The sequence below is a fragment of the Furipterus horrens genome, unplaced genomic scaffold, assembly GCF_987537825.1.
Source record: "Furipterus horrens unplaced genomic scaffold, mFurHor1.1.pri manual_scaffold_9, whole genome shotgun sequence".
Taxonomy (NCBI): Eukaryota; Metazoa; Chordata; class Mammalia; order Chiroptera; family Furipteridae; genus Furipterus; species Furipterus horrens.
This window is the reverse complement of record NW_028327179.1, coordinates 96799353-96813864: the sequence shown is the minus strand read 5'-3', so window position 1 is coordinate 96813864 and position 14512 is coordinate 96799353. Positions and strand designations below refer to the sequence as shown.

The window sequence follows — 14512 nt, the reverse complement described above, 5'->3', positions numbered from 1 at the left end:
GCTTCCCCAGTTTGTTTTTATGATAAATTGTTTTTATAATAAATTCAGTTTTTACTAGAAACTTTTTAATAATAAATAGAGTGATGTGACAGACATAGTGAGTAAAGTAGATATAGTTTATCTATGGTGTCTTTTAAATTAAGGTATGAGGAAAAAAATAAGAGTGAGAGATTAGCTGTGGTTGGGATTTAGCTCTGTGTAGATTGGAAACCCGGACTAGTAGCGTATGATTCCAGACTCAAATGAGGGAAGCAAAAATCTCAGTTTACTTATGTATTTTCCTTCTTTTTCTCCATAGGAAATTTGAAATTCTGCCTCGTGATTTTGAATCAGCCTTTGGACCAAAGTTTTCGTCATCTTTGGAGCAAAGGTAATCTTAATTAGTGTGTATATTTCTTTGCTTTCTTACTCTACTTGGGATTGATTAGCTATTAAATGCTCTAGCACCTCAATATAATAGCAAATGGTGGATTTCATAATAGGGTGATTTAATTATTGAATTATCAGAAGCATCCATCATTGCTTCTCTGTTAACTTGTTTATATATGTGGTTTCCTCAGCTCGGGCGCCCCCCTGAGGGCAAAATTACAAAGTAGCATTGCTCTGTATTTCAAGTATTCAAGTGTAAATATTTTTGGCACAATGACAGCCAAAAGCGTCAACAAATCTCATTCTTCCCAGCTCGCAATACTAAGATACCTGCAGGGTGACCAGAGTTGCAAAACTAAAAAAAACAAAAGACATGTCCCCAGTGTATTAGAATCTCTAGGGATGCTGAAAAGTACAATTAAAATGGAATAGTTTCAAAGAATTAATACTTTTTTGAGGTTTATGCAAGAAACTGACTTTATTAACTTTTTTTTTTAATTCCTGGACTTTTATAGCATCACCTTCAGGCTAGAAAATAATATTAAATATTGTTTGCTGTTTTGAACCTCTGCTCTCCCGGGAAATCTTGAGTCCCCCCTCCAAAGGCATATTTCTGCTAAGTTTTTCAGTGTAAGTTTTAGGCCAAATTATACATGGGTAGAAGAACTTGATTCTTGATATATCGATGCATATTGTTCATCCTCTTTTATCATTGCAGACTTCTTTAGTATTCTCAACATTAAGGTTATATGTCTCAGAATGCAAACATATTGTTAAGAAGCTTCATCTGTGGATAGAGGGAATAATAAATCATTACATGTTTTTGTATAGTAAATTTTTCTTGTCCAATAAAATTGTGATGAAAACTCTTGATATTCTAAATTTAGCCACCTTTAAGTTGGCCAGCTTAAAATTTCACACTGTATTTGTACTAACATTGCCCTCTAAGATGGAAATTCATTTAACCATTACCCTGTCCTTCAGTGCACTTACCGCCTGCTTACTTGTAATTAGGTAGTTATTTGGGTGCTATAAGTGTGTCAGGTCCTTTTCTGTCACATTGTCTCTAGTGCCTAGGCTGTGACTAGTACATAATTGCTACTAATTACAGTAAACGAAACAGTGAATTTAATGTGTTCCTATTGCTAATAAATACCAAAGTACTGTAGGTACATTCTTTTCATCTGAACTTATCATACCAGGTTTTATTGTGGTTTTTAGGAAAGTGTGTGAACAGCTCTGTTTTGTTTCAAACATTAGAAACAGACAAAATAATCACTGATAGGATCTGTTGGAAACTTGGATAATAAAAACCACATTTAAAAAAGTCATATTTCAAGAGGGGTAAGGGTTTCTGTTTTGCACAAGGTGTGAAATGATGTACATTTCTGAGCTAATTGAAGTTCCTTATTTTCTTAGTTTTTCTGTAAAGAATTTGATTTGAAAAATCCCCACACCCAACAGAAACCCACTAATCATTTGATTTGCGTACAAAATGATCACGTGGTCAGCACATACACGAGGAGAGCAGGAAAGGTATCTACAGTGTCAGGTGCATTGAACTGGTTAATAATTCTCATTTCCAAAAGGACTCTTCTTTAGGTTATTGAAGCATTAAGTTCTTTCATATACACCTCTAGGATAATTCTTCGCTTTTGGGATCCATTACCATTATGCAAAGCAGATTTGTTAATAAATGCTAAGGAAGAGGGGGAGCAGGGCTCTTTGTGATCCTCAGAACGGAAGCTGTGATTTTATGTCTGTGTCGGTCTTCTTCCAAGAAAAGGCATTTTTTCATTTGTTCCAAAAGAGGCCCAGAAAAAAAGTACGAGACAGCACTGTGGTTTGGGGTTTCTGCAGATGAGGAAAGGCCGGAGGCTGTCGGACCTGTGACCCGTTCGTTAGCTCATACTCGCAAGTTCCCGTAACTTCTGTTTTGTGGCCGTGAAGACTGTGAAGAGCAGAAATCAAGGGGTAAAAGCAGGCTGTTAAACCAAAACAGACGATTTTGAAGCCTTCTGCATAGCGTAAACCTCTCATATCAAATCAATAATTTAACTTGAACCCACGCCAAGGACTGTTGAGAAGGGTATCTCCTGGGATTTGTTTCAGGGGCAAGACTACTTGAAGATTTATCTTTTTGGTTTCTCCCTACAATGTTTAATTGACATGCCATGAAATTTAGTTCAAATGATGAAAAATGAGACTCAAGGGAGATTAAAAGTATAAAAGTTTTAAAATGTATTTTCTCTTTACTATCTCATGAAGACTCAATGATATTCTTGGTCACAAACCTTGTAATATATCCTTACCCGTCCTGCGGTTCTGTATACTTGATTTAATATGGATATATAAGATTAGTAGGTAGGTAGGTAGGTAGATAAAAAGACAAGTAGAAAAACATTTAGTATCTAACTTTTCTAAAACTATCAGAGATTATTGGCATTTGTGAATGGATGTTGATTGCCCTTAGAGTTCTTAATCTGTGGGGTTATTTTTGTTTTTGTTTTTACATCAGGCCTTCTCTTGCAGTAAATGTCTTTCTTATCTTGAAATATGTGATAAGAAAGAAAAAAAAAGGGATGTTTGTATTTGAACAGCTCTGCTTATTTCTAGTAGGTCAGTTTTTCTCAACTTGGGGTCATCAGGCTTACCAGGGGCCTCAAAGATAGTAGGAGAGACGGCTTAGCTACCTTAAAAAGTTAAAATACAAATATATATATATATATATATCGTCGTCGTCGGCAGCCGTCCGTCTCGAGAGACGATGGTGTAGCTTCTTAAGAGTCTATCTGCACCGCCGAGAATGGCTGTGCAGTCCGACTCGGGAGTGACATGGTATCTGTCTCCTCCCGTGTTGAATCGACATCTTGCGATGACGCTGAAGCTACAAAGCCTGGGCAGGGTAATATGGAGGGTCTGCTGTTGCCCATGCAGCAGACCCCCCCTCTCTTCGCAGCTGAAGGGTCCAAGGGAAAGACGGAGTCGATACAGCTTGGCTTCAGGTGCGCCGCAGGAGTTGCCGGTGTTGACTACAACGTCAAACCGCCTTAGGGACTCCGGCTCCGGATTTTCTGTCGGGGTTTACTCCCTTAGCCTTTCCCCTGAAGAGGTATGCCGCAAGGCAGCGGAGGTTTTTTGGAGTCAGAGTTTTCCTTCTCTGATGTACCCTGACTGGAAGATCGAACCAGCGACACTTAGCTCGCAGGCCGACGCTCAATCCACTGAGCTAAACCAGCCAGGGCATATATATATATATATATCCTAACAGATATTCACTTGCCTGGGATAAGGTTACATAGATGGACCACATATAGGTGTGTAGGAGCTGGACTTCTTAAAGTGTATGCTCATTTTTACCTGGAACTTACAGCCTTTCCCTGTCTCCTCCATATGACCTTCAGAACAGTGGAGATCGTGTTGATGAGATTATGAATCCATTATCAGATGATGTTAATGTCAGGTGTTTATCTCCAGTGCGATTGTTTTCTCCTCTGATAAAGAATTACTTTTCCTTACTTGATTTCTTTCTTTTTCCTGTCTCTGGTGAAAAACCCTAAGATTACACCAGGGTATGGGCAACATACTCTGTTTTTTTTGTTTTTTGTTTTTGGATGAGGCTTAAGTTATAAAATATTTGACCGATCAGGCAGGTCTCTTAGGTTAAAGGGAGACACAAGTGGCAATTCATGAACTGAAATATTAGCAAGGTCTTCGGTTTGATAACCTTAGCTTTCCCTTCTGCCCTGTTCGTAATGGACTGGCACTTGCTGATGCCCTAATGTGGGAGGAGGTGGACGAGAAGCTGGGAGGCCCTTGTGGGCTCTCAGCTGTGGCAGAATTGAGTTGGACGCACGGTGCAGCCTGTTTGTGGTGAGGGCAGGAGAGGCTGGCTCTTCAAGCCCCAGGTCCCTAGAAGGAACTTGCTCTGTTTCTGCTTCTTAGTGAGCTGAATGTATTGTCCTGTTGGATGAACTGCATCTGCCTTGCTCACGTCTGTATGTTTTCCTTTCTTTCTTTAGACAAAAACACCTTACCCGAATAAAACATGTTTTAACAGAATTGTGACATGCTTTGCTAATTACACTGATCCTGTGCTAGTGATTAGTGCTGCCACTGGATTTAAGTTTCAACCAAATCTGCTGGGGAGCAGCTTGCTTCAGTAGAGGCTTGGTTAGGCTGACCCTTTTCCTTCAGAAATTACACACACAGGACCCTGTAAGCCTTCTTTAAAACTGATTTTTTGGTGTTAAGCTCAAAGTTAGCAAATTTATATTAAAGTTTTTTTAAATTTCCTTTTTTATTCCCATTTCTCAATTCCGTGGGCCTCTTTACCTCACTTCTGGCATGCAGTATGTTTATTCTCATTCAAAGAAATCGGATACCTGTGGTTTTTATGTGTACATTGGTATGCTTTAGAATGCCTGGGATCAATGGATATTTTAATCCTATTAAATCTGTTTGTACATATCATTCCTGTCAGAGGAACTTCAGGGGAAACACGTTTTGTGTTTTGATAATCGCCTTATAATTTAGAAATCACCTCAGGGTTATTCCTAAAGCTGACTCTGGAAGGCTACTCATGGTCTTTTTTTTTTTTTTTTTCCCCTTTTTAAAGAGTATTCTTTTAATACAGTGCTTTCTCTGACCTCATTGCCCACTGCTACCCCTTCCTGCGTACTTAATGACTGACACAGAACAGCCCCTTTTTTTTTTCTTTTGGCCAAAAATAGATTTTTATTCATTCTGCAAACTTCCACTTGTCCTTTCAAGTCCGGCTCAAATGCTGCCTCTCGTGAAGGAAGGCTTCCATACCTTGCTCAGATAGAGAGAGATTTTTCTCCCTAGTGTTTCTGTTGTGTTCCTATTACTGATAAGTGTCACTGTCTGCCTCTTTGAAGATAAGCTTCTTGAGAATGGATAGAAAACGCTTAGGCGAAGGTGTTTTCCTTTTAGTTCCTGGAAGACTAGCCTGAGGGGTAGTTACTATAGCTCATCCTGGCAGTTGCTGAAGGTCAGTGTCTGTACTTGATGCTTTCTAGATCCTGGAAATCCTGTCTCCTCCATTCTCATTCTCTCTCTCTCTCTCTCTCTCTCTCTCTCTCTCTCTCTCTCTCTCTCTCTCTCTCTCTCTCTCTCTCTCTCTCTCTCTTCCTCTCTCCCCACCCCCACTACACCCCTTGTCTTCTCTTCCCTCCCTCTCCCCCAGGTAGCTCTCTGGTCCTCAGACTGGGTTGGGTCCCTTTTCTATTTCTACTAGCTTGAGCTCCATTGTTCATGATTTTCCCCTTTGCTCTATGACTCCCAGATGCTCATTTGGTATTGCCCGTTCCAGCCGATAAGAACTGATATTTTTGTTAATGCATCCTTCTTTCCTCATAGCTCGTGTGCAGGAACGTGTTCCTTTTTTGACCCTATGGTTATATAAGCCTTTGACAGTTGAAGCACTAACAAATGTGTCGTTAAAGCATAACTTCTGTGTTCACTAAGATATTATGATAAAGTGCATTTTTCATCATATAGAAAGATACAAAATTATTCAATTTAGCTGTATCCTTATCGTCTAACATTAGTGTATAAAGGAATTTATCATATTTTTATTGTAACCCTTGTTAAAACTCCTTTAAAATAATTTTTGTGAGAACTTTAGCTTAACCTTACTTTGAGAATATAAAAATGCTCTGAGTTTTTTCCCTAGACTCCCATGTTTAATTACAGAAATATGTGTGCATTCTAAACATTTAAACCATTACAGTTACGAATGAAAAAGTGTCAGTCCCCATTCACGATAGTCCCCTTATTGTTTATTTTATGCTTTTTTTTTTTTAACTGTTCCCTTGAAATGATTTTTACATGTATTTCTAACCCCCAGTTACGGTAATAGGAGAAACACTACTACTCAGTGGGAAAATGACCTTAAAATGGCGATCGCCAGCCCCGAGACGCGACGCTTGGGGAACTTGGCGCAGACATTTCAGCCGCCTGACGCGATGCCATTCGGGTCTGTGTCGTCAGTGTGGCGTCAGCCTCACTGTGACGGTGACGGCTGCGCCCCTTCCCTGTGTCCCCCCCACCTTGCGCGCACCCACACTTTCTGGCTAAGGGCGAGCGCCGGCCAGGTGAGAAGAGCCTGCGCGCAGGACTCCTGGGGAGCCTTGCAGCGGGGCTGAGCCTTGGTGGCGGCGCCCTTCGTGCGACAGCCTGCAGGCCAGTAGGGCAAGCAGACGGCCCCGGGGCTACCTGGGGCCCAGCTCTCCAGAACGTCATTCTTCATAGGAACGCCCGGGACCTGATGGCCTCCCGATCCTCGGGCGCCGTCGCGTCCAGCAGCTCCGCCCAGGTCCCCATGCCTGAGAAGGAGCGCCCCTCCGGGGGTTCGCCATCGCAGGTGTAACGTAACGCGCAGCTTCCTCGCCGGCGTTCAGGGGGGGCCGTGGGTCGCTCCCCTCGCTCTCCCCCGCGCTGCGGGGCGCACCGTGCCCTGAGTCTGGAAGCGTGGCTTTGCCCCTGGCCCCGCTTTGCCCCTGGCCCCGCTTTGCAGTGTAGGCTCCACGTACGTGCTGTTATGTGTTAGACAGTGTCGTCTGTGTGTTGTCGTCCCGCATTGCTTCTAGCGGCTTCTCCCTGGTACGACATGCCCTCGGGGCTGCGTCCGAGTGTTCACTTAGACGGCTGTGCTCGCTAACGGAGGACAGGGGAGCACGGGGGTATTTCCGCCGGCTGCTAGCTGTGTGCGATTATGGATTGAAAAGATAACCGGAGCGTTTTTTGTCATCCTAGGCTTCCGAGGAGGCTGAGCCGCTCTGAGCTCTTACTTGTGTAGTGCAGCTGCGTGGGTGCTTGGCAAGGAGATGCCCCCCGGGTGCAGGAAAGGTCGTGCCAGTGTGTGACACCTGCCCCGCCTCGCTGGGTGACAGACGCTGGGCAGGGAGAAAATGCGCTCCCTGTTCTTTCTGTGGGCAGAGTTCCCTGGTGATGTTTGGGACAGGCTGAGTGGGGTCGTGTAGGGGGAATCACAGGTAAAACAGTCGTGTAAGCTACCAAGAGAGGAACAGTAGGGGAAGGAAATACCTTTTTTAAAAAACATTCACTAGAACCCATTCAGTGCGAACTGCTTGACACATCGACGGGCAGAGTCTCCCTGGAAGTGAACCAGCGAGACCTACTGGGAAGGTGCCTTTGCCATCTAGTTACCAGGAGTTTAGCTTTCAGGGATCTGCTGGTTATCAGTACCTGCAGAGGCAGAATATCCTGTCACTTAAACGCATCCCAGCAAAGACCTGACAGATATGTTACCTTGGAAAATTCTAGGTTTTAGGGTATTCATAGTTTAGTCATGAGAAGCTTAGTCACTAGACTTAAGAATCCTATAATCGTTAGGCTTATCACCATTCATTGAACTACCAAATCGACACTACTTTGTCATTTTCTGTGCTTAGTGTTTCACAGAACTGATGCTTTGAGCATATTTAAGTGAACAAAGATCTGATGAGCAATTTGCATACTTGGTTCAGGTCCATTAAGCAAAAACAATTACATACAAGTGGCCCCTGTAAATAAGGCTGGAAGATCTATAACAGGCATACAGAAATATGTAGGGACTATAAAAAGATTATTTAAATATTTAAGACATTTTAATAGCACAGAACAAAAAATATATATTGTATGATATGAGACCAGAGATACATTTTGCTATTCCCATCCGAAAGGTGATGGTATATTTCTATTGAATTAGACCTTTTATCCTTATGAACATTGTAATACAAATATTGCCTGATAGTGTGCGCCTCTGTGTTTCTTTCTTTCCCAGGGTTCGCTTCTATGCTTTTGTGTTGTGTTTGTTTTACTAATCACAGTATTATAGGGCATTTAGAGATTTGCACCAAAATTTCAAGTACTTTCTATCTGAAATGCTTTTGTGAACCTTCTGCTATATGTCCTGATTCCATGGTACTTTATGTGAGCTGTCACGTGTGACATTCTAAAAGAGAATAGTCATTTTTAAATAACAACCTTCACAGCATTACATTTTCTTATAGGTTTACTGAGAGGCAAAAAAAAAACAAAAACCCAAAACTCTTGTTATTTTGTTTTGTTTTTTAATCTATATTTTTAGCTCTGTCTGTGTCAAGCAGTGTACAAGGACTGGGCTGTCAGTGGGAAGGACACAGGTCCTGTTTTTAAAGTGCCTGCAATCTAGTGTCTGATCCACACAGAACGTGAGCATTGTAATATTCCCTGCAAATAAAAGTCTGTTTCTATTGTGCAGTAAGTCACTTTCAGCTCAAATCAGGTTGAAGCCCCACACCCCAAGCGACAGCATTTGGAGATGGCACCTTTAGGGGGTAATTTAGTTAACTGAGGCCGTAGGGTGGGGTCCAATGCAGTAGGACTGATGTCCTTATAAGAAGAGATGCCAGGAATGGCCCTCCCTGAGGAAAGGCCACGTGAGGAGGAAGAAGAAGGCAGCTGTCTGTGAGCCGAGGAGAGAGGCCCTGGGAGAGAGACCAGCCCTGCTGACACCTTGATCTTCAACTTCTAGACTCTCAACTGTGAGAAAATGAGGTTCTGTCGTTTGTCACCCAGCTCTGTGCTTCCTTGCTGGGGAAGCCTTGGCAAACTAACACTGTTACATATAAGCCTCCTTGGCACGTTGCGGACCGTTCAGGTCTCTCCTCTCTGTAGAAGAGTATTGATCTCAAAGGCCTGTTTTGTTTGCAAGTCTGGTGCTAGGCATTATTATAGACAGTCTTGGTCTTACAACCTTGTACATTGCAGCTCCAATCAATAACTGATAGGCATTGAACTTCCCTTGAATTCAGTGCTGTAGCCTGAAACTGATATTGGTCCTTCTTTGTTTACAGAAGACATTTCACTGACTTCAGAAAACAGTAGAAATAATCGATATATTAATATTAATTTGATGGTTATAATCAGAGTTTGGGAAATCAATTTTGGGTACTTTAAACCAATATAGAAAAAAGTATAGACCAACAGATTAAAGCACAAATTTAGATAACTCAATTATCCATGATTATTTGGGGCATTGATCCGTTGCCCTTTATAAACATGAGAAGAATTTGCTTTTCTCGTGAGACGCTAGTTTAGAAAGATTCATTATAAACTCCAGTCCGGGTATTCTGTAGGTCATTTCACATTAAGACCAACGTCACATTGAATGCTTCCCCACTCCTGCACAGGGTGTGGCCCGTTTGCAGGATGATGCGTTGCACAATTTAGGTCCTTTTCCTGGGTATCACTGGCAGTTAATCGTGATTCACAGTGTTGTGTCTTCCTCATACTCACTAGCATATAGAACATGGCAGGCGTAACGTGCGGGGCATTATCTTTGCACTGGCCGGGGGTAGGCGGGATCTGTCACCTTGGAGAGTGGAAAAATGGCAAACTGATGTTTGTAGAAGAATGCGAGTGAATGTATATGGAAAGTAAGTTTAGCAAGCTCGACAAATACAGATATGCCAACTTAAACAACCGAATATTTATTTAACCCAATAGACTTCATTGCTCTCTCTTGCGGATGTGGCTTATCCGTGTCCACATGCTCAGATTCACCAGATTCTCCTTTGCTTTAATTATGTAGGCAGAACTATTGATTTTATTTTCCTAATTTTTAATTTTATTAATCTTGATTATTACTAAATCGAAGATGCCCTTAAGAAAATGAGGTTGCAGTCATTATATTCAGTAGGCCTGTGAGTAGTATATTCCAAAACCCTTACTGGTTGAATAAAGTACCATCTCTTATCATTGGGAATGAGATAGGAGTACAGGATGGGGCAGAAGGAGGTTTGCAGTTGTTAGTGGCTCCACCCAGAGTAGTCATAATGTTTCAAATGGAACACTGTTTCTGGGTTTTCTGGGCTATTTTCAGCAGAGACCCCCAAAACAACTTGTATGCCATTTGTGCCTTTTCACACATTGCCTTACATAACAAAGCAAAAAAGAGTATGTTAATATTACAAATTAGTCTAAAACTAGTATTTTCAACATTTTTCTCCAACACTAACAGAATTATAAGCATCCTTTAATAACTTACATTTTCTTGGAGAGGTAAATTACTTATCAGAGAATAGAATCAAATCCTTACTTCTGCTTTCTGGGCTTTAAAGAAGTCACACTTCTTTCCTCCACAGTCGAAACATTAATTGGAAGGAATATGCAAGCTCTTCTTTTTGAAAACAGTAATCTTTTCATACTTAACAGCATTGAAGGCTGTGTCAGGATTACTCTACATACGTTCAGTTAAATTGGGGTGGGAATGGTTGGGAGGCACTTGTAGAGAAAGATTTTTATATCACGCCTGCCTCGCAGGACATTTGGTCCTGTCCAAGCATCCATGGAGGCATTCGGTCCGCATCAGAAAGTTCTTTGAAATGGGCCCTTGGTGTGTGCCATTATCGGCTAGGCTACTGAGGCAGGAAGGATTATTATTGGTAATTACAGCCGTTACAGTGTTTGAACTAATAAAACATGATGGTACTTTTATATGCAGATTCTCTAAAGCTAAAAGTAGAGCCGAACATTATAGGCGCTTTGAACCTGGAGGTGGTGTTTAAGAGTGGATGCTTTTGAAAGGCCCATTTGGCACGGACTAGAGATGCTCATGGACATTTTTGATGGGACCACATTTAAGGACCTTTCTGCATGGACCGAATGTCTCTGTGGATGTTTTGGACAGGAGCAAATGTGTGTTAATCCACATCTGTGGCATCTGTTACCATCTGTGGACACGCCACAGCGAACTCGGGTCGTTAAGTGGGGTCCTGAGGCCATTCACAGTAGCTGGAGGCTTTCTCTCTCATTCATTCAGTTTGAAAAAAATCTGAGGTTGTGGTATGAATGTTTATATCTTACTCTTCATTAAGCAGAACTGGTATTTCCGTGTCTGGAAGGAAGATTGAGCTATATAATACCTGCATCCCGTACCAGGAATTTTAGTTATGGTGAGTTTTGATTACCTGTATATTTTAGCAACCTAGACGATTTCTCTGCCAGTCTTACTTTAGAGGTTATAAATCATACAGTCGTCCCTCTCTATATCGCGGTTCACTTATCGTGGCCTCACTGTATCACGGGATTTAAAAAAATATTATATTTAATTATTTATCGCGGATTTTTCACTATGTCGCGGGATTTTGCAGTACTGTATATGTATGTTGTTAAAGTTATGTAGGTTTAAGAGCGTAAAATATGTTTAAGAACATAAGTAGTGTTTATAAAAGTGGAAAAGGTTAATAAGGGAGTGGGAAAGGATAATAAGGGACTGGGAACGGTTTATGAGTGTGTGGGAAGGGTTTATAAAGCCTTAAAATATATATAAATACTAAAATAAATGTAAGGTTCCTACTTCGCGGATTTTCCCCTATCGCGGGGGAGGGGGGTCTAGAGCATAATACCCGTGATAAGTGAGGGAATCCTGTAATTGTCAAACTCTCAATTAGTATGAAAACAGTTTGTTGGAAATGTCATCCATTCTCTAATATTTTATTCTATCTCTGCACTAATGAAACTTCATATTTTGAGTATTGACCATGATACTTGGAGATCTTTGGCCACTTAAGTGGGTTTCAGTTATATATGCCATATGGTACTTACTATGCCAGGAACACTATTTTATATGAAGATTTTAATACCTGTTAAATACTTGTTGGAATAAACTGGAAATGGTCATCTGTTGATGGATATTTCTACCTTAGTGGGGTATAGATAACAACTTTGTTGGCATTTCAACTTTAGTATTAATGTAAAATTAACTTCGGCTACTAAGGAGCATTGGGTTTTTCTTAGACAATTGTATGTTATTATACCATTGGTGATGATATCTTTCTTATTTTTCTTTCTCTGTTTTTGAACATTGGCCTAATTATAATTTCACCTGCTTGATACTCAGTTTTGAATCAAAATTAAGGAAATTTATTCATGGTGTTACATGGATCGTGGCACCTCAATAAATTTAAGTAGTATTTCAAGTAAAAGTAAAAATTACTGATAGTTAATAGAAATCCTGCTCTTTCAGTTTAATGAGTGCTGCCGGCCTAGTTCTGTAACTTGTTTTAAGACAGACCAATAATAAATATGTCAGCGAAATAACTAAGGAAAAGTTACAAAGATAATTAACACGTTATTCGCAACAGTGGAATCACAAATTCTAAAATTAAATGAACTTAAAAATGTATGGAGAAGTATATTTATCACTGAACTTTTTGTTACTGTCAGTACACCTTCTCTCTTATTGGGTGTATGAAGGCAACCTTCAGTTGGCATTGAATGATGTTTGGTTCATCAGACTGGGGGGCTATTACCCTTGCTTGACTAATTGGATGCTGTCATTATCTTTATTTCATTTGACCTTGCCTAATAGCACATTTTCCGCTTTGGTACCATAAATAAGAGTGACGAGAAACATTTCTCCAAAACAAGTTAATCCATGTTCATCACTTATTTTCATCTTCTTGTAATATTGCTAATCAGATGTACATTTATTTTTTTTTTATTAACTTATGGAATCGTTCTTCTGCTTAGTTTCTTCAAATTCGCATGATTCTTGCCCATTTTTATTTACTACCTCTGTTATTTGGCATGATTTTAAGATCCTATTTTGCCACCTTAGATGATATAATAGACGATAGAGTTACTTTTAATTTTTAAAGTAGTTATTGGAAATTTTCTTTAAAAATATTTTAATAATTATGTGAATACTACTGAAGGAAATGAAATAATTGGAAAATATATTTTTACCTATGAGTATCTAGAAAATAAGTCTGTAGGTAATCAAAATTGTAAAGGGAAAATACAAATATGATGTTTTTCAATATGCCAAAACAACAAAAACAAAATTCCCACATCAGGATGATTCAGAGAACCTTTTCCAATTTCAAAAATTATTTTATTTCTTATTTTCTCAAGGAAATGGAATCTTTCCTGAACAGATTTTCTAAGGCTGGATAAACTAATTAATATTTTTTTGAGCTTTGGGTGATAAGAATTATATAGTATCAAAGAAAGTGTGAGAACTTATCATGAGATTTAAATTCCTTACCACTGCAAGGGGAATGATCATAAGAAAGAATCAAGACTCTAAGTGGCCATGCTAATGTCAGAAATGGGGACCGAACTTATTTTTCCATCCGGTTTTTATTCTCCTCCGTTCAACTCCTTTGCTGCTACAGTCAGCATGCAGAGCAGAGCTCTCAGTCTCTGCATCACCTCCCTTCCTCTTCCCGGTTTCGTTTTATAGCTCTGCTTGGAGAACAGCAGCAGGTCATTTTAATTAACCAGTGTGGGAGTGTTTCATGGAGGATTACATTTAATAGAATTTTTTTAGCTGTTAACTTTCCATATTGGATTAAGATTTGTTTCCAAATTGCTAACCTGATGCCAGCTCTCTTATTCTTGGCCCGAAACATGTCCTCCCCTGGATTTCTCTCTATACGTCTCCTACTCAGCAAATGTGAAACTGCCTCACATTTTTCTTAAAATCAGAATTTCTGTGGGCTTAACTTTTTTTATTTTTCACTAAGGCTCATTGTTTGAAACCGTCCTTAACCCCTCATTTTTTTTTTTTTCTTTTCACTCTTACAGCTATGGACCTGCTATTGCCAGTTTTTTCTTTACTGATTCCCATCCATTCTTCTTCCCTGTCCGGGCTAATCTCTTCGAGGTACTGACCCTGTCCCGGCCAGGGGTCGTCGTTCTCAGATAATCTGCCTGCCTCTGAGAACTGCCTCTTTCTAGCCCTCCTGTGTGCCATCTTTTTCTAAACCTCCGAGATAACCAAAACCAGTGCCGAGAAAAATTACCCTTATAGCGTGTGTAATATTTTAAAGAATTTAAAAGCAGAAAGCCCATGGATGGTTTATTGTGTACATCTATATATCTGTGATTACTTTCAGGCAGTGAAAGAGATAAGTTAATATCATAGGTGATGGCAGAGCTGTCACGTTTAATCAGCTTAATCCAAAGACTGTTCTGACAGTTCAGAGATGTTACTTCCGGGTGCGGGGGGGCAGTGGAGTCATGTGTCTGCAGTATGTGTATCTTTCCTAATCTAGTAAAACTTCCACAGTATAAACCCTAAGTTTTCCATGTAAATATCCAGTATCTTAAGTACACTTAGCACGAA

At 40.3% G+C, this 14512-nt stretch overlaps 1 protein-coding gene across 1 annotated transcript in view; it reads left to right on the top strand.

Annotated features, from left to right (window-relative positions):
* Positions 1-14512, top strand: part of TPK1 (thiamin pyrophosphokinase 1) — a 201320-nt gene that overhangs the window by 38756 nt on the left and 148052 nt on the right. The window contains exon 3 of the mRNA XM_090286846.1: positions 299-370. Coding sequence (XP_090142972.1) covers positions 299-370 — 72 coding nt within the window. The remainder of the gene's footprint in view (positions 1-298; positions 371-14512) is intronic.